The sequence below is a fragment of the Marmota monax genome, unplaced genomic scaffold (assembly GCF_021218885.2).
Source record: "Marmota monax isolate L192 unplaced genomic scaffold, Marmota_monax_Labrador192_F-V1.1 WCK01_AAM20220418_F8-fsc00055, whole genome shotgun sequence".
Lineage (NCBI taxonomy): Eukaryota > Metazoa > Chordata > Mammalia > Rodentia > Sciuridae > Marmota > Marmota monax.
This window is the reverse complement of record NW_026695205.1, coordinates 1,019,588-1,043,906: the sequence shown is the minus strand read 5'-3', so window position 1 is coordinate 1,043,906 and position 24,319 is coordinate 1,019,588. Positions and strand designations below refer to the sequence as shown.

Sequence of the window (24,319 nt, the reverse complement as noted above, 5' to 3'; positions counted from 1 at the left end):
TGTATGTATGATTTATCAGTGTTCTAAGGTGCATATTTAAGACTGTTGCTAAAAATAGGTAGCTTTCTGATTCCTTTTTTGTTGTTGTTGTTGGTGCTGGGGGTTGAACCCAGGGCCTGGTGCACACCAGGCACTCTACCACTGAGCCACAACCCCAGCCCCTTAATATAAAAATCAAGTGTTGGGCTAGGGTTGTGGCTCTGTGGTAGAGCACTTGCCTAGCATATGTGAGGCACTGGGTTTAATTCTCAGCACCACATATAAATAAATAAATAAAATAAAAAAGGTTCATCAACAATTAAAAAATATTTATTGAAAAAAAAATCAAGTGTAAGGGGGTGCAGTGGTGCACACCTGTTACCCAAGCTACTCAAGAAGCTGAGGCAGGAGAATCACAAGTATTTTAGACAGTGTCTCAAAAATATAAATAAATAGAAATGGCTGGAGGTGTAGGTGAGGATTAATATTTTGAGATGTTTTTGAAAGGTGAATTATCTTCTAAACTACTTTAAAAGAAAAGTCTTTACTATGTGTGTTCAATCCCCAGTATACAAACAAACTAAATAAATATTGAATATAACTTAAAAAATAGCAGTGTGGTAGTCATAAATTGAATGTGCATGCTTTTTTTAAAAATTCAATTTTGAAATAATGGTAAAATAGTATATTAGTAGTCTTTTGAATCATACCTATTTCCTTCTGAAAAATCATCTTTTGTACATAAAAATAATTGTTATTGAATATTTTGCCACTTAATATTTTGGTTTTAAAATACTAATGTAAGAATCTGATCTTTCAGAAGTTCAAGGCCATGTCTATCACCTTAGGTATCTTGAGTTCATAGCCAAATAGGGCTTTTAGAGAGTTTGTTGTTGATATGTTGTGAAGCAGAGAGAGGGTTAGACACAGGTCTCTGTCCAGCGAGCCATTATATCCAGTGTAATTATGTTCAGTGTATTAATATTGTATTGTTTATGAGGATTGAAAGTTTGGGGTCTGAAAGTTTTGAATTCTGTACATATTAGAAACTAACTTCTCTATTCTTCCTCTCTGCTTTTTCCTCTCCAGGCTAGTACTTGAGTTCAATCTCCTGTCTTATGCTTTTGGTAAATTTTCTACTGTTGTTTGGACATGGTGTATCATGTTCCTGTGTACGCTTTCAATTCCCTATTTCCTGTTTCAACATTGGGCCGATGGCTACAGCAGGAGTTCTCATCCAGTGATCTATTCTCTTGTCCATGGCTTGATTTTTATGGTCTTCCAGCTTGGAATTCTAGGGTTTGGACCAACATATGTTGTATTAGCATATACACTACCACCAGCTTCTCGGTTCATTGTTATACTTGAACAGGTAAGATTTTTAGTGTTACCCAAAAGGGTGCTGTGCTTAGTTAAATAATAATAACAATAATGACATAATAGTGGTATTATTTTTAGCTGTATTAACATGGGTAAGTTTTCATATATGGCACTGTGTGCCAGGAGATGTAGAATTTAAGTGCTGAACTATATTATCTCATCTTTTTTTTTTTTTTTTTTTGGAGGGGGACTGGGGATTGAACTCAGAGGTGCTCGATCACTGGGTCACATCCCCAGCCCTATTTTGTATTTTAACTGAGGGTCTCAGTTAATTGCTTAGAGCCTCGCTTTGCTGAGACTAGCTTTGAACTTATGATCCTCCTGCCTCAGCCTCCCGAGTCACTAGGATTATAGGTGTGCACTACCGTTCCTGGCATATCATCTTATCTTTTAAAATTCATTCTAGCTCCAGTGTTCTCTAGATGTTAGTAATTGAAATAAATTATATTGAACAGTTCTGGATGAATTAAATTTTTTCCCCCAAATACTTTTTGTAAAAATCATCTAGATGATTAAATATCTTTGTAATTTAAAACTCCACTTTTGGGCTGGGGCTGTGGCTCGGCGGTCGAGTGCTCACTTAGCATGTGTGAGGCCCTGGGTTCGAGCCTCAGCATCACATAAAAATAAATGGGCTGGGGATGTGGCTCAAGCGGTAGCGCGCTCGCCTGGCATGCGTGCGGCCTGGGTTCGATCCTCAGCACCACATACAAAACAGAGATGTTGTGTCCTCCGATAACTAAAAAATAAATATTAAAAAAAATTAAAATAAATAAATAAATAAATAAAATAAAGGTATAAAAAATAAAACTCATTGTATTGTCATGTAACTATTTCCTTCTAAGTAAGAGATTTATCTCAATTTTTATTTTTATTTTATTTATTTATTTATTTTAGTTTTAGATGGACACAATATCTTTATTTATTTTTCTGTGGTCCTGAAGATTGAACCTAGTGCCTCACAAGTGCGAGGCAGGCGCTCTATCACTGAGCTACAGCCCCAGCCCTTATCTCAATTTTTTAATATATCCTTTAGAATTTTCTAACATATATTGTCTGTAGCACTATTTGACTAATAAAGACCAATTCAGAATTTCTTTGAACAGACTTGATTTCTTTTTTTTTCTTTTTTTTTTGTATTGGAGATTGAACCCAGGGGCACTCTACCACTAAGCTACCCAGACCCTTTTACTTTTAATTTTGAGATAAGGTCTCGCTAAGTTGCTGAGCCTAGATGGAGATCCTTTTGCTTCAGCCTCCTGAGTCACTGGGATTATAGCATGCACCACTACCTCCATCTTGAACAGACTTAATTTCTTAATTTAGATTATTATAATATTTATATTAATAATGCTGTTAGGTACAGAATAATTTGGGTAATTACATGTCCTTTAGGGTTTGTTTTTTTAATTTGCTTTATTCCATAAAAGTGAAGTTCTTTAGTGTCAATATAATCTAGTTCTGGGGTTGCTTATAGGAGATAAGGCAATGATAGAAAATTCATCTTTTCCCTCTTCCTTTTGTAGATTCGTTTGATAATGAAGGCTCACTCATTTGTCAGAGAGAATGTGCCACGGGTACTGCATGCAGCTAAGGAGAAGTCGAGTATGTAATTCCATTAGAGTTATAGGATATTTCAGCCTTTAGTGTTCACTAGGAAGACATGTTACATTCTGTAGAGATGATACTTATTTTTAAATACATCGATCAGTGCTGATTTGGAAGACTGTTTACTGATTGTCCTTGTACCTACAATTAAAAAAAAAATTGATCATTAGACTCTTCTGTAACTTCTTATTGTGGACTGTTACTAGCCTCATTAACAACTGTGCCTACTGCTGATAACAGTTCACAATGCAAAATTACAGAAGAGTCTAATGATTACCAAGCACCAAGAGTGCTTCACACTCTGGAAATTATCTCAGTCACAGGAATAACTTAGATTGATAATGTTCAGTTAATGCAAGAATAGGTTGTTTTAGGAGACCAAGAGGAAATAACATGAGCTTAGAGGTCATGTTTTTCTTTGTCCTGTACTTCCTTATTTCCCCCTTTTAGTTTTGCTGGGAGAAATCAAAGAGCCTCTGATCTAATACTGTTTTTTCTTTTCTAGGCATGATTCCAATACCCACAGTCAACCAGTACTTGTACTTCTTGTTTGCTCCTACCCTTATCTACCGTGACAGCTATCCCAGGTAATAGCATTATGAAATAGAACTGTGGTGAGCACTGGAGGTATAGAGGGGTGAGATGGGTAGGTAGGCAGAGGCCAGGTCATGTAGGGGTACAGAGATAATAGAAAGTATCCTCATTTTTTTCTCTGATATGGGAAGCCTTAAATGGTCATTCCAGCAGTCTAACTTGGTAATATTAATTCTTGGAAGAATTATATTATAATTTTGTATGATCATAAATGATACTAAGTAATTTTTTTTTGTTTGTTTTGGTGCTAGGGATGCAAACTAAGCATGTGCTGTACCACTGAGCTACTCCCCCAGCCCATAAATGTTACTCTGTGTGGAAAAATACTAATTGTGAAGGTCATTATTTAAATTCAGTTACATACTTTAGAAAACTTATTTTGTTTCTTCTTTCTTTAGAACTCCCACTGTGAGATGGGGTTATGTTGCTATGCAGTTTGCACAGGTAAATTGTTTAATTGCCTAAGGTGTGTTGATTGGAAAATGGGGATTCATATTATAATGTAATCTATTCAAAATGGTAAATGTGTGTCAATGAGGAGCTTGAGAATGCTTTCTATTGAGACTATGAAATCTTTTAAAACAAATATGTAGTATTTTTTTTTTTTTTGCCAACATCAAAGATAATTTTCTTCAGGAAGAGAAATTATTTTAATTGAAGTAATTCTGTTTGGTTATTTCAGTAAGCATCTATGTTAATTTTCCCCTCTCTGTACTTTGGGGTGGGGAGATATGTTTGTGGGTATGGTCCTTCACTCCATTCCCACTCCATTGTGAAAATCATAAATCCCAGAAGATCCCATTTAAATTGTTTCTAATACCCATTTATTTATTCTTTTGTTTAGGCTTCATGTAGTAGGAAAAACAGTTCTTAGATGATCTTTTAAAATGTCAGAGACTGAGGTTGTAGCTCAGTGGTAGAGCACCTGCCTTGCATGTGTAAGGCACTGGGTTCAATCCTCAGCACCACAGAACAATAAAGTAAAGGTATTGTGTCCATCTCAACTAAAAGAAGTATCAAAAAAATGTCATTTGGTAAAGGTTAATAAAAATTATGGTAGAGACTAAGCTTGAGTACCTGTTTGCTATTTGTTTTGGTGGTACTAGAGATGGAATCCAGGGCCTCTCATGTTCTAGGCAAATGCCCACCTCTGTGTTACACACCAGTTTTTATTTTATTTTATTTTGAGACAGGGTTTCTCTTAAATTGTCTGGGTGGCCTCAACCTTGTAGTCCTGAGTAGTCGGGATTATAGGTGTGCACCACCTCACCCAGCATAGTAATCTTATATACCAGGGCTAACTGAAATATATATGAAACATTGGTTTAAGTGTCGCATTGGTTTAAGGGTCTTTTGGAACAGAAACATAAGCTTTATTTTTTCTCATTAAGTCATCAATTTTCTAATCATCTTTGTTTTGTTTCAGGTTTTTGGCTGTCTATTTTATGTGTACTACATCTTTGAAAGGCTCTGCGCCCCCTTGTTTCAGAATATCAAACAGGAGCCCTTCAGTGCTCGTGTTCTGGTCCTGTGTGTATTTAACTCCATCTTGCCAGGTATAGTGGGTCCTTGTTAATTCATTTGTGCAGAAGGAAAATAGCCACTGCCTCTGAGCACCTTTGGTTTTCCTCCTTTTTCCTGTAAATGCATCTACCCACTTATGCCATCTTAAGTAACCTCTTTTCCTTCTATCTCAGAAATGAAGTGTCCTTCAAGTTTCAGGCCAATTTTTCTATTTATCTATTAGCTTTCACTTAAGTTTTGCTTTCTCTGATGGTGAATGTTCCATATTTATTATGTTTTACCTTCCTTTTCACTATTTAGTTCACTATTATCTTGCTCTCAGTCTTACCAGGTTACTGAAATGTCCTTTGTTAAAATCATTAGTAACCTCCTGACTTTTAAACCCAGCACGTGATTTAGCCCTTATCCAATTTGACCTCCATGATGCATGGGATATTCTGACCACATGTTGAAATCTCACTTGGTATCATTTCTTAGTCTCCTTTTCTTTCCAGCCATATCTCCATCTCTTAACTTCATTTATTCCATTTATTTTTCTAGAGATATATGAGTACCTACTATGTGCCAGATGCTGAGGACTTGGCAATGAACAAGACATACACAGTCTTTACCCTTTGGGATCTTGCAATTTGTAGTTTCCTTGACTTCCTCTTCTTCGTTCATTCATTAAATGTTTTGTTTTGTTGTGTAAGTTTTTATTAAACATTGGTAATATTTTGTCATTACCATCTCTCCTCCTTTCCCTTTCTCACAGGCTTCTTCAGGTATCCCTCCCTCACTATGCCCAAGACTTAATTTCAGTGAAGTCCACATTGTCCCTATGATCGGACGAGTATTGCATACTTGGATACCTTCCTCACCAGGCCTTCCTTTAGGAATGTGTCCTAAAGCCAGTCAGTCAATATCCTGTTGTCTGGCACATAGTAGATGCTCTATAAATATTTCTTGAATAAATGAATGAGAGAGGTGGACAAGTCAATGGATGTTTCACCTTGTAGTGTGTACGGCTACTATATAAATAGGGTAAATAAAGTGCTTTTGGGCTTTGTTTCATACTAGAGATGATATTTAAGGTTGAGTATTGAAAAACAGGTAGGTGTGTGCCTGCAGGGAAGAGGTAGAAAGGTCTGTCAGAGAGTAGGGTGGATGCAAATGCTTGAAATGTTTTGCAGAGGCCGAAATTCAGTATGGATGGTGTTTACAACACTGGAAAGTTATTGGAGATAAGTTTAGACCAGGGTATGTTAACCTGTGACCATTAACATTTTGGGCTGGATAATTCTTTTGGGTGGCTCTCTTATAGGTTGTCTAGCAGCATCCTAGCCTCTTAACAACCAGATATCAGTGGTACAACCCCTACTCCTCCAGTTGCGACAACCAAAGTAAAGGGAACAAAATCTCCCAGTTTTAAATAGTTGGTTTAGGGGGACATCGTGAGGATTAGGGTTTTTTTTTAATATATATATATTTTAGTTGTTGATAGACCTTTATTTATTTACATGCAGTGCTGAGAATTGAACCCAGTGTCTCATACATGCCAGGCAAGTGCACTACTGTTGAGCCACAACCCCAGCCCCATGAAGGCTAGGTTTTAAGGGGCCCTGGATACCAAGTTAAGCCATGTATCAAGATATTTCTTAAAAATAGACTGAGTCATCTATTGTCTGTTAAACCCATTTGGAAGGAAGTCATTGCTTTTTAAAATTAAAAAAATATTAACTTTTTGGGGGCTGGGGTTATGGCTCAGCGGTAGAGCGCTTGCCTCACATGTGCAAGGCCCTAGATTCGATCCTCAGCACCACATAAAAATAAATAAAAGTTCTTGTGTACAGCTACAAAAAATAAATGTTAAAAAATATTAACTTTTAAAAGTAAATGTTTCAGGGGCTGGGTCATAGCTCAGTGGTAGAGTGCTTGCCTAGCATGTGTGAAGCACAGGGTTCGATTCTCAGCACTGCATATAAATAAATAAAGATCCACTGAAAATTAAAAATGTATATATATTTAAAAAAGTATATGTTTCATCTGTGGGATGGGTAAACTAGAATAACAATTTATATTTTACAGAATAATTCCGGCTGAACAAATGATGTAGAATTAATGGCTTGGTATGTGAGCTATTTGGAAAGATTCTTCATATTGTCAATCTTATTTTTAGGTGTGCTGATACTGTTCCTTGCTTTTTTTGCCTTTCTGCACTGCTGGCTTAATGCCTTTGCTGAGATGTTACGCTTTGGTGACAGGATGTTTTATAAGGTAATATACATTTGGATTCATCTTCCTCTTCCTATTTTATTTATTTCCTCATTGTTAAGTATTTGAATACTTTTGGCTGATATTAACCAGCTTTTTGATTCAAACATTGTGAAATAATTTTATTTTCCACAAATTTTACCAGTATTAAGTCTGAAATTCTGATAACAGGTTAATTAACATAGCCTCATCTTCTGCTTCTAACATCTGCTTCCATAATATAGCGTGTGGTTTCTGCTGAATCCTCTAAAGATATATTGGTGATTATGGTAGGACAGCATTTGTCCCAAGGGCATTATATAAGACTTCCCCTGACTGTTCATTCATTTGAAATTGGCTGTCTTATTCTGTAAGAGTGACCTCAGTCAATTAGTCCTCAGTAAATTAGCCGTTTATGAGGGAATTAACTTTTCCCTTCTTTACTTTGAAAGGTATTGATTCTGCTTATATTCTTAATACTTCTGAAGTTGGAGTTAAGGTGTAGCCAGAGTGGTTCATAGTGATCCACAACGCTACCCTCAAGTCTACTGCTCTTTTCTTGCAGTGTGTGTTGCAAATTTTAGATGTCTGATTCTGTTAGTCTGGTCTTAAAATTGGGAATAAGACATATAAAAAGGAAGGGATGTGGTTACAGCTCAGTGGTAGGGCGCTTGCCTAGCATATGTAAGGTACTGGGTTACATCCTCAGCCCCACATAAAAATTAAATAAATAAATATAGTGTGTCCATCTACAACTAAAAAAATTTTTAAAAATGATATACAAAGGGATACCAGGACTTGGAAGTAAGTACCATGTCAGTTCTTGTGTAATTAAATCTTTATATACCACCCCCAACTTTTTTTTTTTTGTACTAGGGATTGAAACCAGGGACATTTAAAACCACTGAGCCACATCCCCAGTCCTGTTTTGTATTTTATTTAGAGACAGGGTCTCAATGAGTTGCTTAGGGCCTCGATAAATTGCTGAGGCTGGTTTTGAACTTGTGATCCTCCTGTCTTAGCCTCCCAAGCCACTGGGATTACAGGCGTGCACCACCATGCCTGGCCCCAACAACTCTTTAATATTCGCACTCAATCTAGTCTTTGTGACCTTTTAATTCTCTCATTGTTTTAGCAAGATGGGCAGGGGTTTACTAATTGCTGTTTAAATGAACATTAGAGATTTAAATCATTCTGTATTTTCTGTATTTTCCATCATAACTTGTTTGATAATGAGACAGAATTACTCTAGAGACTTAATCATATGTAGCACTAGAATAATGTCATACTAAACACTAATAAATAATACCTTTTAAGATTTTTTTTAAAAAAATTTTTTTTTAGTTGTAGATGGATACAATACCTTTATTTACTTGTTTTTATTTTTATGTGGTGCCGGGGATCGAACCCAGTGCCTCTCACATGCTAGGCAAGCGCTCTACCACTAAGCCACAAACTTGGCCCCGCCTTTTAAGATTTTTCTAATGTTTGTATATGGACTAGCAATTTTTCAGAGTATGCTCTGATTCTGTGTCATATTTGCATGTTCCTTGGGACTATTCCAGGGTTTTGCTTTAGAGGGGTGTGGGTGTGGGTGTGTATGTGTGTGTGTGTGTATGTGTGTATGTAATCTTATACCTTTACTTTCCCCCTCAGGATTGGTGGAACTCTACATCATACTCTAACTATTATAGGACCTGGAATGTAGTGGTCCATGACTGGCTATACTACTATGCCTACAAGGACCTTCTCTGGGTAAGCAGCAAGAGTTAGCTCATGCTATTTAAAAAATGGAGATCCTTTCCTACAAAATATTGTCCAGGCGGGAAGAAGTTATACTTAATTGCTCATAATCACCAATAATGGATTGCTTCTTATGAATCTCTTTACCAACAAATAGTCTCCTTCTAGCTCTTTTTCATTTGGTTTTGTTTCTTTGTTATAAATGAAGAAATACCTGTGTGTGGATTTTTCTCTCCCATCAATGACACATGTCTGTGAGACATTCTTTGTAATAGAATGTATTTAGACTGATGAAATTATTATTTTTTTTTCTTTTGTGGTAGTGGGGATTGAACTCAGGGGCACTTTACCGCTGAGCTACATCTTTTTTTTTTATTTTGTATTTTGAGACAAGATCTCTAAGTTTCTGAGACTGACCTCAAATTTGCCATCCTTTGTCTCAGCCTCCTGGGTAGCTGGGATTATAGGATGTACCACCATGCCTGGCTGCTGAAATGTAATCTTAACTCTTCTGGTTAACACTAGAATCTATGGATTACAGTTTTTATTATTAAATAAGGGGATCATTTAAGTGACAACCTCTTTGGTGGAAATGGTAATGTATTTGAGTGCTAGTTCTGTTTTATGTGTGGCTTCACATATGGGATGAGGCAAGTCCCTTCTCCTTTCTAAATTTTAGCTTTAGAGAGGATGCCTGCCCTATTTTCACAGTACATCGTTGCTCTAAAGATTGAAATTTGATGTCTTTGTTTACATATGAAAATTGTTTTGTTAGCCATGGTAACTCACAAATGTAAGCTCAATTAATTTAATTAAAAATTAATGTCTTTGAAAGTAATCCAGATCTTTGAACATTAATGCTTTGGAAAATGCATCATTTTAATAAAACAAGTGTTTAAGAGCATGTTTTCTGTATTGATTTTAATAGATTTGGGTTAATCCAAGGAGTAAACTTAGTCAAGTATAAATAAAATTTTCTAGGTGCCCTTAGCATATGATAATGTCTTATGTGGTTCATGCTTAATTACTTAAAAATTATTTTAAAATGTTACTTTTACATATTTTCTTTGTACCTTAGTTTTTCTCAAAGAGGTTCAAGTCTGCTGCCATGTTAGCTGTCTTTGCCATATCTGCTGTAGTGCATGAGTATGCCCTTGCTGTTTGCTTGAGCTATTTCTATCCAGTGCTCTTCGTGCTCTTCATGTTCTTTGGAAGTGAGTATCTTGGCATGTTTTGAATCCTGGGTATTATGCTGAAAGAGAAAATCAGGAAGGAAACTATAAAATCAATATAGAAAAATGAGAGAATAGTAATGACCATTTCAAGGCAGTGTATATCAGAATAATGGCTTTCAGTAATTGCATAAAACTCTGTTTCAAGGTGTTTACACTTTTAAGTTAGAGAAATAAACTGGTTTATCTCTTGAGGACCATTGATAACAATAATTTGAAAAAACATGAAATCTATCTAAACAACTTCCTGATTCATGCATACTATCAGCATGCACTGCCTGGGAAACTGACCATTTTTTGAGTGGGTATATAGGAAAAAATTAAAATGCTGATAATTTCATGTTTTAGATACTGTTGATTTCCTACTGATTAGTGGTTATTAAATTTAGACAATCAAGCTTCCTTTTTATTTATAGAACCAATGACCAGAATAAAATACATATATGAACTGTTGATGCTCAGTGTAATGATTAAATGATTGCAGCACATAACTGAGGCTGCTCATCTCCTGATTTTTTTTTTTTTTTTGTCACTAATGGATTATGTTTTGATAAGTGTGTATATTTTTGTTTTCTAACTTTAGTGGCTTTCAACTTCATTGTTAATGATAGTCGGAAAAGGCCAATTTGGAACATTATGGTGTGGGCTTCCCTTTTCTTGGGCAATGGAGTCATTTTGTGTTTTTATTCTCAAGAATGGTATGCACGTCAGCACTGTCCTCTGAAAAATGTGAGTCTTCAATTCAGTTAGAATGCAAAAGTAACTTCCTTGTCCTCTGATGTAAGGGTTGGTGGGCAATATTAAGAAGGGTAGTTGTGATTATGTTGAAATAAAGAGTAAAAGGCGCTCATTTATTATCACACCTTCTATGCTATCCTTGAAGTTTCTTCCTTCTTGGGTTTTTTTCACATTGAACTCTCCTAGTTTTTGGTTTCCTTTCTTTCTTCTTCTTTTCCCTCCTTTACTGCCTTTTCTTCAGCTTCTTCTAATTTTCTTCCTGTCTCCTGAAAATGTAGGTATTCTCCAGGGTTTTCCCAGCAGCATGTATGACCCTACCATCTAAATATGTTTTTCATCTCTTTCTTCCCAAATAAACTCTTATAAAAAATGTCGGACAACATTGATATGCCTAGAATTCCACACCCCCCCCTTTTTTTGTAATTATACTCGGGTTTCATTGATTCTTAGGGCCTTGTTTTTTAGCTGTATATGGATAACTTCCAAATTTTGAGGGGGGTTGCATTCTTGATATATTAGCCTGGGTGTATCTTCCACACATCTATAGCTGTGGATATCTATAATAAAATTAATCAGCTTTCCCTATTGTTCCTTTTTTTGCAGACTTTGTCTCCGTTATGTAGCTTTAATCCTCCCTTCTTATTTCCTATTGATCCCCTGTGTGCATCTGAACTAATCACTCTTGACTCTAGACTCTACCCTGGTCATGCTGCTCTTTATACTCGGAATCCACGTCAGATTTTATTCTCCTATCAAAATCTAATTTGGAAGGTCTGTTTTCCATGAAGCTTCTTCAAATTTTTGTTCCCATCTTATTTCTAAAATTTCATAGTACTTAGTCTGCTTCTCCTTTAAATAGTTTAGTACCTTAAAACCTTATATTATGGTCATTTTGTGTACATATTTTATCATCCTTAATCTATCACTATTTTGATTTTAGGACACAAAGTGGGATTTTGCTAAAATAAGAAGGCAAGGTGCTGAAAGGCCTAGTACCTATTTAGAATTTGGTCAGCAGTTATGTAATTGTGTAGAGTTTATTGAACTTCAGAGACTTCATGTGAAGCTTCTAAGTTGAATAAATCAGTGCTATAGATGAAAATACCAAACACCTTTGTATTAGTTTCTTATAGCTTAAAGGTTTCTGAATGGCTGGGGGGCAATTTAGAGATGTATACTGTATAACATTACACCTCTCCCACCACCATAATTTATATATATGGTATACACAAATAAAACATTCCTTCTTTTTTTTTTCTGTCATAGCCAACATTTCTGGACTATATCCGGCCACGTTCCTGGACTTGCCGTTATGTGTTTTAGAAGCCTGGACTATTTCCATCCTCATCACTGAAGATAGGATATTCTGCCTGATTTGGGGACAGCTGTATAATTTGGACTATTCCAGGCTTTACAGATGGCTCACTCCATTCCTAGCTCTCCTGGTGCTGGATTGTTGGGAGTTCACTGGAATCTTGTATGCTTAAGAGGACTTTTTTCCCCTTTTTGGGAGAAGGGAGACTTATAGCTGAGGTAATGACAGATTTTTGCTGGGTCATCTCAGCTTAAGCCTTGGTAATTATATCTGTTTTATTCCTTCACTTCATCCAATCAGAGACTAAACATACTTGTGTGGCCACTGAGTTAGCCAAAACACTTAGGAAGTATCTCACTTTAAGTATCTCTGGCTTAGAGTTGTTTTCATACATGTTGTTGGAAGGTATTTTAATTAAACATGCAATTGGAGAAGAAAGGAAAATAAAGATTTTTTTTTGGTATTTCTTGTAGAAAAGAAAAAAATATCAATTTTCCAAAGATAAATTTGTTATACATTCCATTTTATATTTTTTTAAAAGTTCAGATCTACTCAGTTTTTCTTTCTCTATACAATATTGTGAAGCAATTAGCTGCCTTTCACCTTGAATTCTCGAGTTTATGTCAGTCACAGTATATATTTGAGGGGATCAGAAGTAGCACAAGAAGAACATTTCTTTGTTTGATTCCAGAGTAATTTAAAAAAAAATTTCTGAGTCAATGATGTGTTTCAATTACATGGAAGGTTTGTTAACTTTAAGGTAATAACTTCTTTGAAGTTATTTAGAAGTATCCTTTGCTGCAATTATTTTATTTTCTAATAAACAGTGACTTCCCTTATTTTACAGACTAGCGAGTCATATATAACATAATATTAATCTCCTCAGTTAATAGTAAAGTGATCATTAAGGATCCAGAAGCTGGCTTCTGAAGCAGTTGCTCAATGGTAGCCTATTTTTAGATAAATATGTGACTGTTATCCAGGAAATGTACTCTATTATGTGATATTTCCAGGATATAAGATACTCATTCCTAATACAATGTGGTGTGTAAAATAATGTTTTTCTTTGTATGTATGAAATATTATTATGTTTATAAAGTTTGCACATTGGAAGAGATATCAGATACCATATAGTTCAACTTTCTACCCCCCCAAAAGTGAGACTTACATATTATTCAAATGATTATTGTTAGCTGGAGCAGCCACTTGAGAGATTATTGATATCCAGATAGTTTTGGTATATCTTTTTGGATGTTTTTTCACCACTGTTCTACAGTCATTTGAATCTCACAAGAAGATAAGGTGGAGTTTCTTAACCGTCACACCTAGTTTGGACCACAGGTCTCCAGCTTAAGATCCCATTTTGTTTACCATACCTTTGAATCAGATGAGTTGAGGCAGTTTTCAAACGTAAGACCCAGTTTAAAAGACACAAGTTCACCTCAAAACAAGTTATTAAAAAATTATTCTGCATATTTCTAAGAAGTAATGTAATAGGACCATAACCCCTAACAAGAGTACTATACCTTGTAATTTCTGAAATATTTCTTGAAAGTTAAAATGAATCAGTTACTTGAATCTGTCACTGCATTTTAAATATGAGGATTGCCAGGCATGGGGACTCACTTGTAATTCCATCAACTTGGAGGCCAAGGCAGGAGGAAAAAAAGGTCAATGCCAGCCTGGGCAACTTACGACCTGGTTTCAAAATAAAAAGGGCTGGTGGTAAAGCACCCCTGGATTCAATCCCCAGAAACAAAACCAAACCCCACTACATGTAATGAGGGAACAGACTGGCCTAAGATTTGGTTCTGAATTTGCCAATCTTTTGAAGCAAGAGAATGAAATGCTTAGTTGTGCATTTCTGTGAAATACTGGAGTCTTGCATTCTTGCAAGAGGACTCTGTTATGTAGCAATTCTGAATACTGTATTGGACTGGTCAAGTTTTTTTTTTTTTTTTTTAAAGCTTTCCCATTTTTTTTTTAGTAGTGATTTGTTTTTCTGCCTGAGATTTTAAGTAATAATTAATGATGCATATAGGATTGTAGTGTTTAGAATGCCAGCTGTACTGAGAAACATTCAGAAACACAGAAACACATTAGTACTTAAAGGAATGGCCACTTTTTTGAAAGGAGATTCTTACTGCTGGCTACTTTTAGCAAAAATCTTTTCTTTAAACCACCATCTACATGCTAAACAAAACTAAAACCTCTAGCTAACATGTTTCAGGAAGATTTGTTTGTTTCCTATTTTGCTAATGCAGTAAAGTTATTTTAAGTTATAAAATGGTACTGTTTTTTCTTCTGAAAAGTAATGAATTTAGAATTCTGTAAGAAGTATTAATGATAATAACCATGATTTTTGTGTGGTAATACAAGAAAACTTTAGTATGTGTACAGCATTTAATTTTTCATTAGACCTTTAAGTTGGTCTTTTAGTACCTTTTATGTGTGGGATAAATGTGTTGATACTTTTATTCTGAATCCTGGGTAATGAAAACAATTGTTTTTTGTTGTTGGTGGTGGATTGATGTACTAAAATTTCCTCCGTAAAACTGTTCATCCCATATTAGAATTCAATTATAAGATAATTAATTGAATCTGCTTTTAACCTGATAGTAACTACAACATTTGGAAGCAAAGGAAAATATTTTTCCCCTTTTCAATATGTGCAAGGTAAAAATTGCTAATATCGGCAAGAAAGTACATTGTAGGCATGGGGATGTAGCCCACTGGTAGTGCGCTTGTCTAGCATGCTCAAGACCCTTGGTTTGATCCCCAGCACTGCAAAAAAATAATAAATAAGTTTGCAGGGGGCTGGGGTTGTAGCTTAGTGGCAGGGTGCTCGCCTAGCATATGTTCGATTCCCAGCACCATGTAAAACTAAATAAACAAAGTAAAGGTATTGTGTCCACCATCTACAACTAAAAATATTTAAAAAAATAAGATTGCAAGTTTGAGGCCAGCTTCAGCAACTTATGAGAACTTGTGTCAAAATGAAAAATAAAAAACGGGCTGGGGTTGTGGCTCAGTGCTAGAGTACTTGCCTTGCATGTATGAGGCACTGGGTTCAATTCTCAGCACCACAAATAAATGATTAAAATAAATAAATAAATGATTAACATAAAAGTCCATCAATAACTAAAACAATAAAATAAAAAACTGGGCTGGGGATGTAACTCAGTGGTAGAGCACCGTAGGTTCGATTCCCAGTACTGGAAAAAAACACTTATCATTTTTTGTCTATATCCCTAAAAAGATGTAATAGTTGTTGATACCTCTCACGTAAAGAAATCTTTGTTTTGTAAGGGTATAATTTTGAGTTAAGTCCAGTTGTTTTGTTGGGTGGGGGTGACATTATCACAGAAACTAACATAACTAGTAATGAGGTGGCCTGATACAGTACACTTTTGTTTCAGTTTTGGAATGTTACTCTTAAACCAGTAGATAAAACCAATAGACTAGAGCTCCTTCAGGTTGAAAAAGGGATGGTGGGCCTGGACCTCTTCTTGCTTGGTGCACTCATTCTCTCCTACCCCAGCATACTCAGTTTGAAACCAGTAGTGTGATTAAAAAGAGAATTGGCTTTTGATTAAGATAGCCCAGTATTTATTAGCAACATGAGTTGGGGCAAAATTGCTTAATTTATCAGAGCCAGAATTTTCCTCATCTGTAAAATGGGGATAACAACTACCTCACAGAATTGTTGCAAAGCATTATCCCTGGTAGACATATGGTCTCATTATTTTCCTTCCCTAAATTTGAAACCCAGGTCCCTACTGGTGTCTTAAGAATGTGCCTCTTTCTTGCCAGGGACAGTGATGAACACTGTAACCCAAGGGACTCAGGAGGTTGAAATAGGAGGATCACAAATTCAAGATTAACTTCAAGAAGACCCTCAACAACTTAGTGAGACTCTGTCTCAAAATAAAAAGGACGGGGGCTGTAGCTCAGTGGTAAAGCTCCCTGAGTTCAACCCCAGTATCTGGGGCGGGGGTAGGGGTGGGTTTTTCAAATGCTGCACTTGTATTTGTCTTTTAAAATACATCCTCAGGATGATGCGAATTGGTGCTGCACTTTGATAGATTTTCCCATGACGGAATTAACCTGGTCATTTTAAACATGATTGTTACAGGCACTTGCTCTTATTTCCATCTTTCCAATGTTGTTATCAGGTTTATCTGCTTTAGCATTATAAGGTAGCAAGCTTCTAAAAGGAAGTATTGCTGCTATTACTTTAAATGTTTAGAACTAGTGTGTCTATTTTATAGCTAAGTTTTAGAATTTATGGAGGGGAAGGAAACATTAATGAGAACTCATTTCTACCAGTGCAAAGAAAGCTTATAGTCTTGGAAGGCAGAAAAAATTTCTTAATGGAAAATAGCTCACACTTTTTGTTAATGAAGTTTAACAATCTTGTGCAAAATTTAATGTAGTTTATTTAATACTACACACACAAGCTAAGATGTGTCTTCAGCATTGTTTCACATATCTTATCTCTAGGCTTTTAGCTCAAATTAAAGACTGGGACATAAACATTTTGAGGAATACTGTGAATGCCATTAGTGAAGTTTTTATAGCAATTTGATTCATTTTTAACATCACTATCAGCTGAGTGTTGAAAACCTTTGTTGAAATAAAATATTACAGATATGCCCGGTTTACAGAGATGATAAACTACAACTAGTCTGGCTGAAGCAAGGAGAGTACAGCCCTTCCCCACCTTAAATTTAATGCCTACTTGAAAATCAGTAGACAATAACAATAATAGTTACTAAACTTTAGTAGGAAAGCTGTATAATCTACATAAATCTATCTAAATGCTTAATAAAACTGTTAAGAGTGCAAAGAATACTTATATAGAGTATTTTTTTTTTCTTCTAAATTTGAGATGGGGTCTTGCTCTGTTACCTAGGTGACTTGAGCTCCTGGTCTCAAGCCATCTTCCTGCCTTAGTTTCATCCGTAGCTGGGACTACAGATATGCACTACTTCACCCAGCAAGAAATTAACAGGGAATTTGGACTTGAGAAAAAGAATGGATTAATATTGGAAGGGATACGTTTTTGTTTTTGTTTTTTTTTAAATCTAATACTGCCTCTGTCTTCCTTTTTTTATTTTTTATTTTTTTTATGTCTTCCTTTTTCCTAAATGTTGATCCTTATTTTTACATTATTACGTTGACATTTCTGCCTTTTCCAATGGAGTGCTGACCTTCAAGCTAGTGGAATTTTGTCTTGATGAAGTGGTAGCTGTACTTTGTTTTTAAAACCTGTTGAAACAGGCAGTTCATGCACCTAGTTGTTCAGAAATATAATTTGAATTTTCTTGTGCCAGTGTGCCAATTCTTGGATGGAAATGAGCCTGGAGTTAAGCTTCTCTCAGTTGGGCCAGTGCAGCTGCTTTCTCTCTGTACCTCTCCATTTTAAGTACTCATCCATAGTGTTCTGAGATAAGCAGAAGGTCACAGAAACCCAAAGTTGTTTTTAAAGGATTTTCTACAATTAAAGACATTTTCTCTAATTCTTGTTTGCTCTTTCCCTGAATTATTCTTCCTTCCTCTCCTTGCAAGTCCTTGTTTGTCTAATCATTGTGTGATGACTTTTAGTATGTATTGTATTAACATTAATCTCATGTTTTAAACTTTAAAAAATATATCTGCACACAAGATGGAAAAATATTGCATATGTGAAGAATGTGGTAAATAAATATATTTGGAAAAAAATCTAGTCTGTTTTAAAAGTAACTTCTTATGTATTCAATATTAACTATTTTGTATATCATAAGTGCTTTTCATCCTAATCTTAGGCAACTGTTGTCTATAGCCAAAAGAGAAAACAATAACTGAACAGCCCTCGATGGCATTTTCTTCACACTACAGATCCAATCATTTCCCAAATCCCACAGATTTTACTTTCTATGTATTTTTTGAACGTATTCATTTATTTGTTCCACTATCAGTACTACTAAGATTTTTTTCAAGTTGGGTTAAGAACATAAATGATGGGGCTGGGGATGTGGCTCAAGCAGTAGCACACTCGCCTGGCATGCGTGGGGCCTGGGTTCGATCCTCAGCACCACATACAAAGAAAGATGTTGTGTCCGCCGAAAACTAAAAAATAAATATTAAAATTCTCTCTCTCTCTCTCTCAAAAAAAAGGCGGGGGGTTGTAGGTGGAGAAACCCTTTGTCTTCTAATTAAAAAAAAAAAAACAAAAAAAACATAAATGATGGATTACTTCCTTCTTCTAGTAACTAAAGACTTGATTAGCCATATAGTACCTGACACTGCTTTGGGACCTGATTTCCCTACTGGTGGCTATGGCTCCAAACTATAAAGTGACACAGTGAAGATAAAAGCGGCAAGCTTTGGGGGGAATTACCCTTGCCTACTTGTACTTGCCTGGCTTCTAACCTGTCACTTGTTTTGATGGTTGCCAATCCTTAACATGAACTATACGTGTTCTATGATGCTGTTTTTGTGTATTTTAATTATTTGAAAAAGAAAAATTAGGGGGATAGGGGAGATAGGGATGCAGGCTAAAATGCGCAGACACCCAAGATGTCAGACTGGAAGAGTTAAAAGTGACTATGTTTCTGGTTTTGAATCCTCTGCCCATATTTCTGTTACTCTGGAAACCACAGCCTTAATTTTATTAATCGGTTGGATAACTGTTTTGTGTTATCAAAGCGAACACTGAAGGCATTGTGCAGGCACTGTAAGGAATATGACGACTGAATACAATAAAGTTTCCTTTCCTTCTCAAAGTTATCTAGACCTTGTCTCCACTAGCATTCATTATTCTTCACTGAATCCCCGCTTTAATACAAATGGTCCCTGGTAGGTAGGTAGGAGTGTAAGAGCCGAGAAGAGTCTGTCCTGAGAGCAGGTTTTTAAGCGAGAAAACCTGTGTTTAGTTTTGTTTGTACTGGGGATTGAACCCAGGAGTGCTTAACCACATCCCCAGCCCTTTTTTAATTTTTTGAGACGGGAACTCTATAAAATTGCTTAGAGCCTCGCTAACTTGCTGAGGCTGGCATCGAACTTGCGATCCTTCTGCCTCAACCTCCCGAGTGGCTGGGTTTACAGGCGTGCGCCACGAAGCCCGGCAAAAGTTGGGTTTTTAAACGATTTTACCTGGGTTGGCTCCTTATAAAGTGCAGCACTCCTTTGTCTTCACAAAAGAAAAAAAGGGAAAATGGACACAGGAAAGCCTTGCGCGTGCTCTGGGGAAGGCCACGCGTCCACAGAAGACGGGGTTACAAATGCCAGGGGCCAGACAGCTTTAGCAAGAAAACCCCGACGGACAGGAATCTAGGGTTTCCGGCTATCCAATTTTCCCGAGCTTAGCTTTTTAAAAAATATATGCAAAACAAGACAGAATGGAGACAACGCCGGAAACCACCCTGGCTCGTTTCCGGCGCGGCCCAAGGAGGTCGTTTGGGAGCGAGCGCCTGCCCGACTGACGCCTGCGCACTAGCCCGGTCCGCGGACGTTAGGCCGTTGCAGAGACGCTGTCGGATTCCGTGACAACAGCTCGATTAAACACTTTTGTTCTTAATTGTTAGTGAATCTATGCTGTGACTTGCACTGAGGCTCCGGGAGAGTGTAAGGGACGGTTTTCCGGCTGTTTCCTCCTCCGCCGGCACCTCCGAAGGCAGCCCCGATTGAGGGTTGCTATGGAGCGGAGTCCTGGGTTTCCATGACGATGCGCAGGCGTTCCAGGGGAGGGCCGGGCGGCCGGAGGCCTGGCGGGAAACACGATTTGCCGGTACAGATCACAGATCCTGTGGTTTTTAATGGAGAAACGCTGCGAGTCCTGCCTGACATTCGAGACCGTGGCTCTGTCCTGCGCGAGGGGCACTGTTTTGGGGAAGCTGGGGACACGAGCGGGCGGTGCCCACAGGGCTGCGGGCGGGCGGGCGGGCAGGCTGTGGTGGGGCGAGCGTGTCCTTCCCCGACCCTCCCACACTCGCTGGCTTCTCAGTCACGTTAGAGGACCCTAGAGAACCTCAGGGTCCCCCCCCAAAGAAGGGGAACACTGCTAGGTGGATTCCAACTCCGAAATGAACACAAGCACGTAATGGGTCTCTCTCTCTCTCTCTCTCTCTCTCTCTCTCTCTCTCTCTCTCTCTCTCTCTCTCTTTCTCTCTCTCTCTCTTTTTTGTTGTTGTTCATTTCTTTTGCCTACAGGACAATTTGACAGCCTGAAGGTCCTGGTACGACGCCGATTTACTTTTAAATTAATTTGAGGAATATTTCAAATTACTAAAGAACGGTAGGAGGCTCGCTCTCGCGCGCCCTCTCCCTTTTTTTAAAAAACTATGTCTCTTCAGAAAATACCGTCCGCATCTCTGAACTCCTTATCATCTGAGGCCAAAAAGTCAAGAGTCTCTGTAGTCAAGGAGGAGACCCGAGGTAAACTTGAAGGATCCCGCCGACATAATCGCGGTCATTGACAGAAATCACCTTCCATTCACCATTTTTCTTCACCAGACGTTTCCCCCTACCCTTTTCCCCTCCCTTCCTCTGAGCCCAGGGTCTCCCTGTGTTATCAAAGCTGGTCTCTGATGATTAAATGATCCTCAGTGGGCACTAGAGCTGTTTTTCTGACACTCGTTCAAGTAAAACCAAAAGCCATTTTCTTTTATAGTAGTTTAGAGCCAGTCCTGTTTAATTACTCCACCTAAAGTCTATGTTAAAACTTTTTCCAAATGCTGATGAGTTTTATATTGTTTTAAAAATTCACCCTCCTATTTTAAATACAATGGCATCTTTTTTGGTAGTTGGTCTCTGACATTAAGGCACTTAAAAAGAATAGTGGAGATAAGACAGACACATGCAAATCATACAAATTATGTATTTGTATCAAGTTTTAATAATTTTTCTAAATGAAAGCAATTCTGTGAGCTTTTCATTCTTAGATGAATGCAGATCTAACACTAGAATAAAAATTGCTGGGCTGGGGCTATAGCTCAGTGATAGAGTACTTTAGGAGCATGCCTGAGGCACTGGGTTCAATCCTCAGCACCACATAAAAATAAATAAAGTCATGCTGTCCATCTACAACTACAAAAAAAAAAAAAAGATAAAAAAATAAACAAAAATTGCTAAAAGCATCCTCACCCTATTAGGGTAACACTTTCTCCAGTCTCACCTTCAGGAGTTGTTGGGAGAGATTCTGCTGAAGTCCCACCTAACCTTTTTGTTTCCCCCCTATTTCTTCTGATATTCTATACCAAACCCTTGAGAGAGACTTGGTAGTATAAATCTTAAAAGTTTTGATGGTGATGAAAACATGGTACTTCTTTACTGAAAGTTATGAACAGTGACTACCAAACTACCTGACTGATTTCCTGGAAGCCTTTTCCTGAATTAGCCCTATTACCCATGTTTTTTACTTCTGTGTACTAATCAAGCTGAGGAGAATACTCTTCACAGTTCTTATTCTATGAGCTTGCTGAGATTATTCCACTTTTCATTTCCAACAATCCTAGTTCTACTTTTACTTTGTGTGTGTGTGCCAGAGATCCAATCCAAAGACTTATACATGCTAGGTAAGTGCTCTACACCGAACTGTTTCCCCAACCCCTACTTTTACTTTTAAACTCCACTCAGATCCCTTCCATCCTCAATTTTTTAAAATATTTTTTAATTGTAGATGGACACAATCCTTTATTTATTTATGTTTATTTGGTGCTGAGGATCTAACCCAGTGTCTCACATATGAGAGGCAAACACTATCACTGAGCTACAACCCCAGCCCCCATCCTCAATTTTACCTTTGAATTTATTTGAGAGAAATTATAAATAATCTGACAGATTGAAGGAAAGATTTCTTGTTTTATTTGCATATCAAAAGGAAAATAGTTGATTCCCATCATCTTAAAGCTCTCCCAGTTAAGTGAAGTGAGTTAATTTTCAGCTTGGACTAATTCAGGTTCAGTTTTGTATATGATAAGTGAAGTGAGTTAATTTTCAGCTTGGACTAATTCAGGTTCAGCTTTGTATATGAGGTTTTGAACCTGTTGTTTGATGTGAGTAGGGTAGGTAATACATTTCTTTTGACCAGATAATCTTTGGTGTTTTAAATATTATTTGTTACTATCCTTTTCAATCAGAAGCAATGTTTCTCTCTATTAGGAAAATACAGATGAGAATTATGAGGCAGTATGGGAAGCTCCATCCAAAAACTTAGAATAAGAGCTTTTCTTTCCTTTTTCATTCTTAGGACTTCCTGAACTAAGGGAGCAAAAAAGTATGGTGGGTCATTCCAAACCCCTTCCTACTTCCCTTCAGAATGAGTTCATCCCCGAGGAGATTCTGCTTTCTCTGACCTATGCAGCCAATGCCGGTCCCTGTCCTGAATATTTACTGCCTCCTAAGAAAACTAAAACTCCAAAGGTGTGTAAGTTTGCATGTAGACTACTTGGGGATATTATCTCTTTGGTATCCTGTTTACTAAGTGTTAGTTGAGCACAGGTTATATATTCCAAGTGGTCTTAACTTTTTTTAAAGTAATTTTCTACATTGAAAACTCATGTTTTCACCCAAATTTCTAAGGCTTGAATATTTCTATTAATCTGTTTTCTTACCAAAATTACCATACTTAGTTTTAATATTTGTAGAAATGTTCTATTTTCAGTCTTTGCGCATGCTACTGAATAAGAATTCTGCTCTATTCCACAGGGTATCAAAATATAAATATTCAATTACTAAGAATAGATTTTTTGCTTGACTAGAGTGCCCTCTGCTGGATATCCATGTGTTTTTCTTTTTCCCAGGGTACTCTTCCACGCCCTGTAGACCATGTCTGGCAGCACCCTATTCGAAGGAATAAATTCAAATACCTGATTGACCATCCTGTCTCCCTGACAGGAGCTGCAAGGTAAAGAAGGAAGAGGTTCAGATAGATGCAGATTAATAGTCATTTTCTTATTTCATGTGACAGCCTTGGGAGGGGCAGGATTGGAGAACTCATAAAATCATTGGTTATAAAACTTGCAGTATCTTTGATAAATCAGAATACAATCCAAAAGGGTGGTCATGTTTTTGTTTATGATGATTATAAGTATGATAGCTGTAGGTATTGGCTCTGCATATTTTCAGTTTGTTTAAATTTATTTCTTTTTTGCATGTATTTGTATAGCTGTCCTTATACTCTCCTATTCCTTATTGCTACCTACTAAAAGGAGCAAGATCTGACAGGCAGAATGCCTTTAGAGTTTCCTGTATCTGTATGTATAGGTGTTTTTTGAATATCTTAGAGGAAAAAGCTTTATAATGTGGAAAACCCTGTAGAACAAGTGCTTAATTCTGGTTCTCTTCAAAGGGAACCCTTACTCTTTAATACTTTTCTAGGTCAAATCAGCAAATACTATTTATTGTTTTTGTATCATTCCTAAAACTATTCTAAGTGTCAATTTTTTTTTCCTGTGAAGATTGTGACCCCATTTTATAAGTAAAATACATTTATCAGTTTACTTCCTGCATGCTGTTTGTTTACCTGTCATTTTTGTCTGAAAATGCTTATTGTACTTGGGTAGGTGATTTAGTCTTTCTGAAGTTAATTTTCTAGTCTGTAAAAAAGGTAATAAATAACTTAGGGCTGGGGTTGTGGCTCAGGGATAGAGTGCTTGCCTGGTACTTGTGAGGTACTGGGTTTGATCCTCAGCACCACATAAAATAAATAAATAAAGGTATTATGTCTGTCTACAACTAAAAAATGTAACTCAGTTTTGTGTGCCTCTAGGGATGTTGTAAAAGTACAAATGAGATAATGAATTCAAGAGCACTTGTAAAACCATAAGTGCTATTCAAGTATAAGTTGTTATTATTCAGTTGTGTCTCAGTGCTACAAAGAGTGGCAGAAACTTAGTCTATTGACTTTTGTGTCCTGGGGCTTTAGTGTCATACAGCATCTGTATTTCATTTTATGCATTTAGATCATGGATATAATTATTAATAGTAATAA

The 24,319-nt window shown here is 36.8% G+C and overlaps 2 protein-coding genes and 1 long non-coding RNA gene across 3 annotated transcripts in view; 2 read left to right on the top strand and 1 right to left on the bottom strand.

Moving 5' to 3' along the window:
- The window catches only part of Soat1 (sterol O-acyltransferase 1), a 54,253-nt gene extending 40,784 nt beyond the window's left edge, over positions 1 to 13,469 (top strand). The window contains exons 7-16 of the mRNA XM_046430063.2: positions 1,069 to 1,351; positions 2,886 to 2,964; positions 3,473 to 3,554; positions 3,960 to 4,005; positions 4,988 to 5,117; positions 7,244 to 7,341; positions 8,974 to 9,072; positions 10,139 to 10,274; positions 10,876 to 11,021; positions 12,297 to 13,469. Coding sequence (XP_046286019.1) covers positions 1,069 to 1,351; positions 2,886 to 2,964; positions 3,473 to 3,554; positions 3,960 to 4,005; positions 4,988 to 5,117; positions 7,244 to 7,341; positions 8,974 to 9,072; positions 10,139 to 10,274; positions 10,876 to 11,021; positions 12,297 to 12,353 — 1,156 coding nt within the window. The 3' untranslated portion in view covers positions 12,354 to 13,469. The remainder of the gene's footprint in view (positions 1 to 1,068; positions 1,352 to 2,885; positions 2,965 to 3,472; positions 3,555 to 3,959; positions 4,006 to 4,987; positions 5,118 to 7,243; positions 7,342 to 8,973; positions 9,073 to 10,138; positions 10,275 to 10,875; positions 11,022 to 12,296) is intronic.
- On the bottom strand, positions 292 to 19,779 carry LOC124083424 (uncharacterized). Its single transcript, XR_006848725.2, has 3 exons — positions 19,483 to 19,779; positions 10,134 to 10,312; positions 292 to 3,108 (listed from the first exon to the last, which is right to left on the bottom strand). It is a non-coding gene; the product is annotated as an uncharacterized LOC124083424 (long non-coding RNA).
- Positions 19,753 to 24,319, top strand: part of Axdnd1 (axonemal dynein light chain domain containing 1) — an 84,171-nt gene continuing 79,604 nt past the window's right edge. The window contains exons 1-4 of the mRNA XM_046430062.2: positions 19,753 to 20,116; positions 20,539 to 20,763; positions 22,577 to 22,749; positions 23,130 to 23,233. Coding sequence (XP_046286018.1) covers positions 20,670 to 20,763; positions 22,577 to 22,749; positions 23,130 to 23,233 — 371 coding nt within the window. The 5' untranslated portion in view covers positions 19,753 to 20,116; positions 20,539 to 20,669. The remainder of the gene's footprint in view (positions 20,117 to 20,538; positions 20,764 to 22,576; positions 22,750 to 23,129; positions 23,234 to 24,319) is intronic.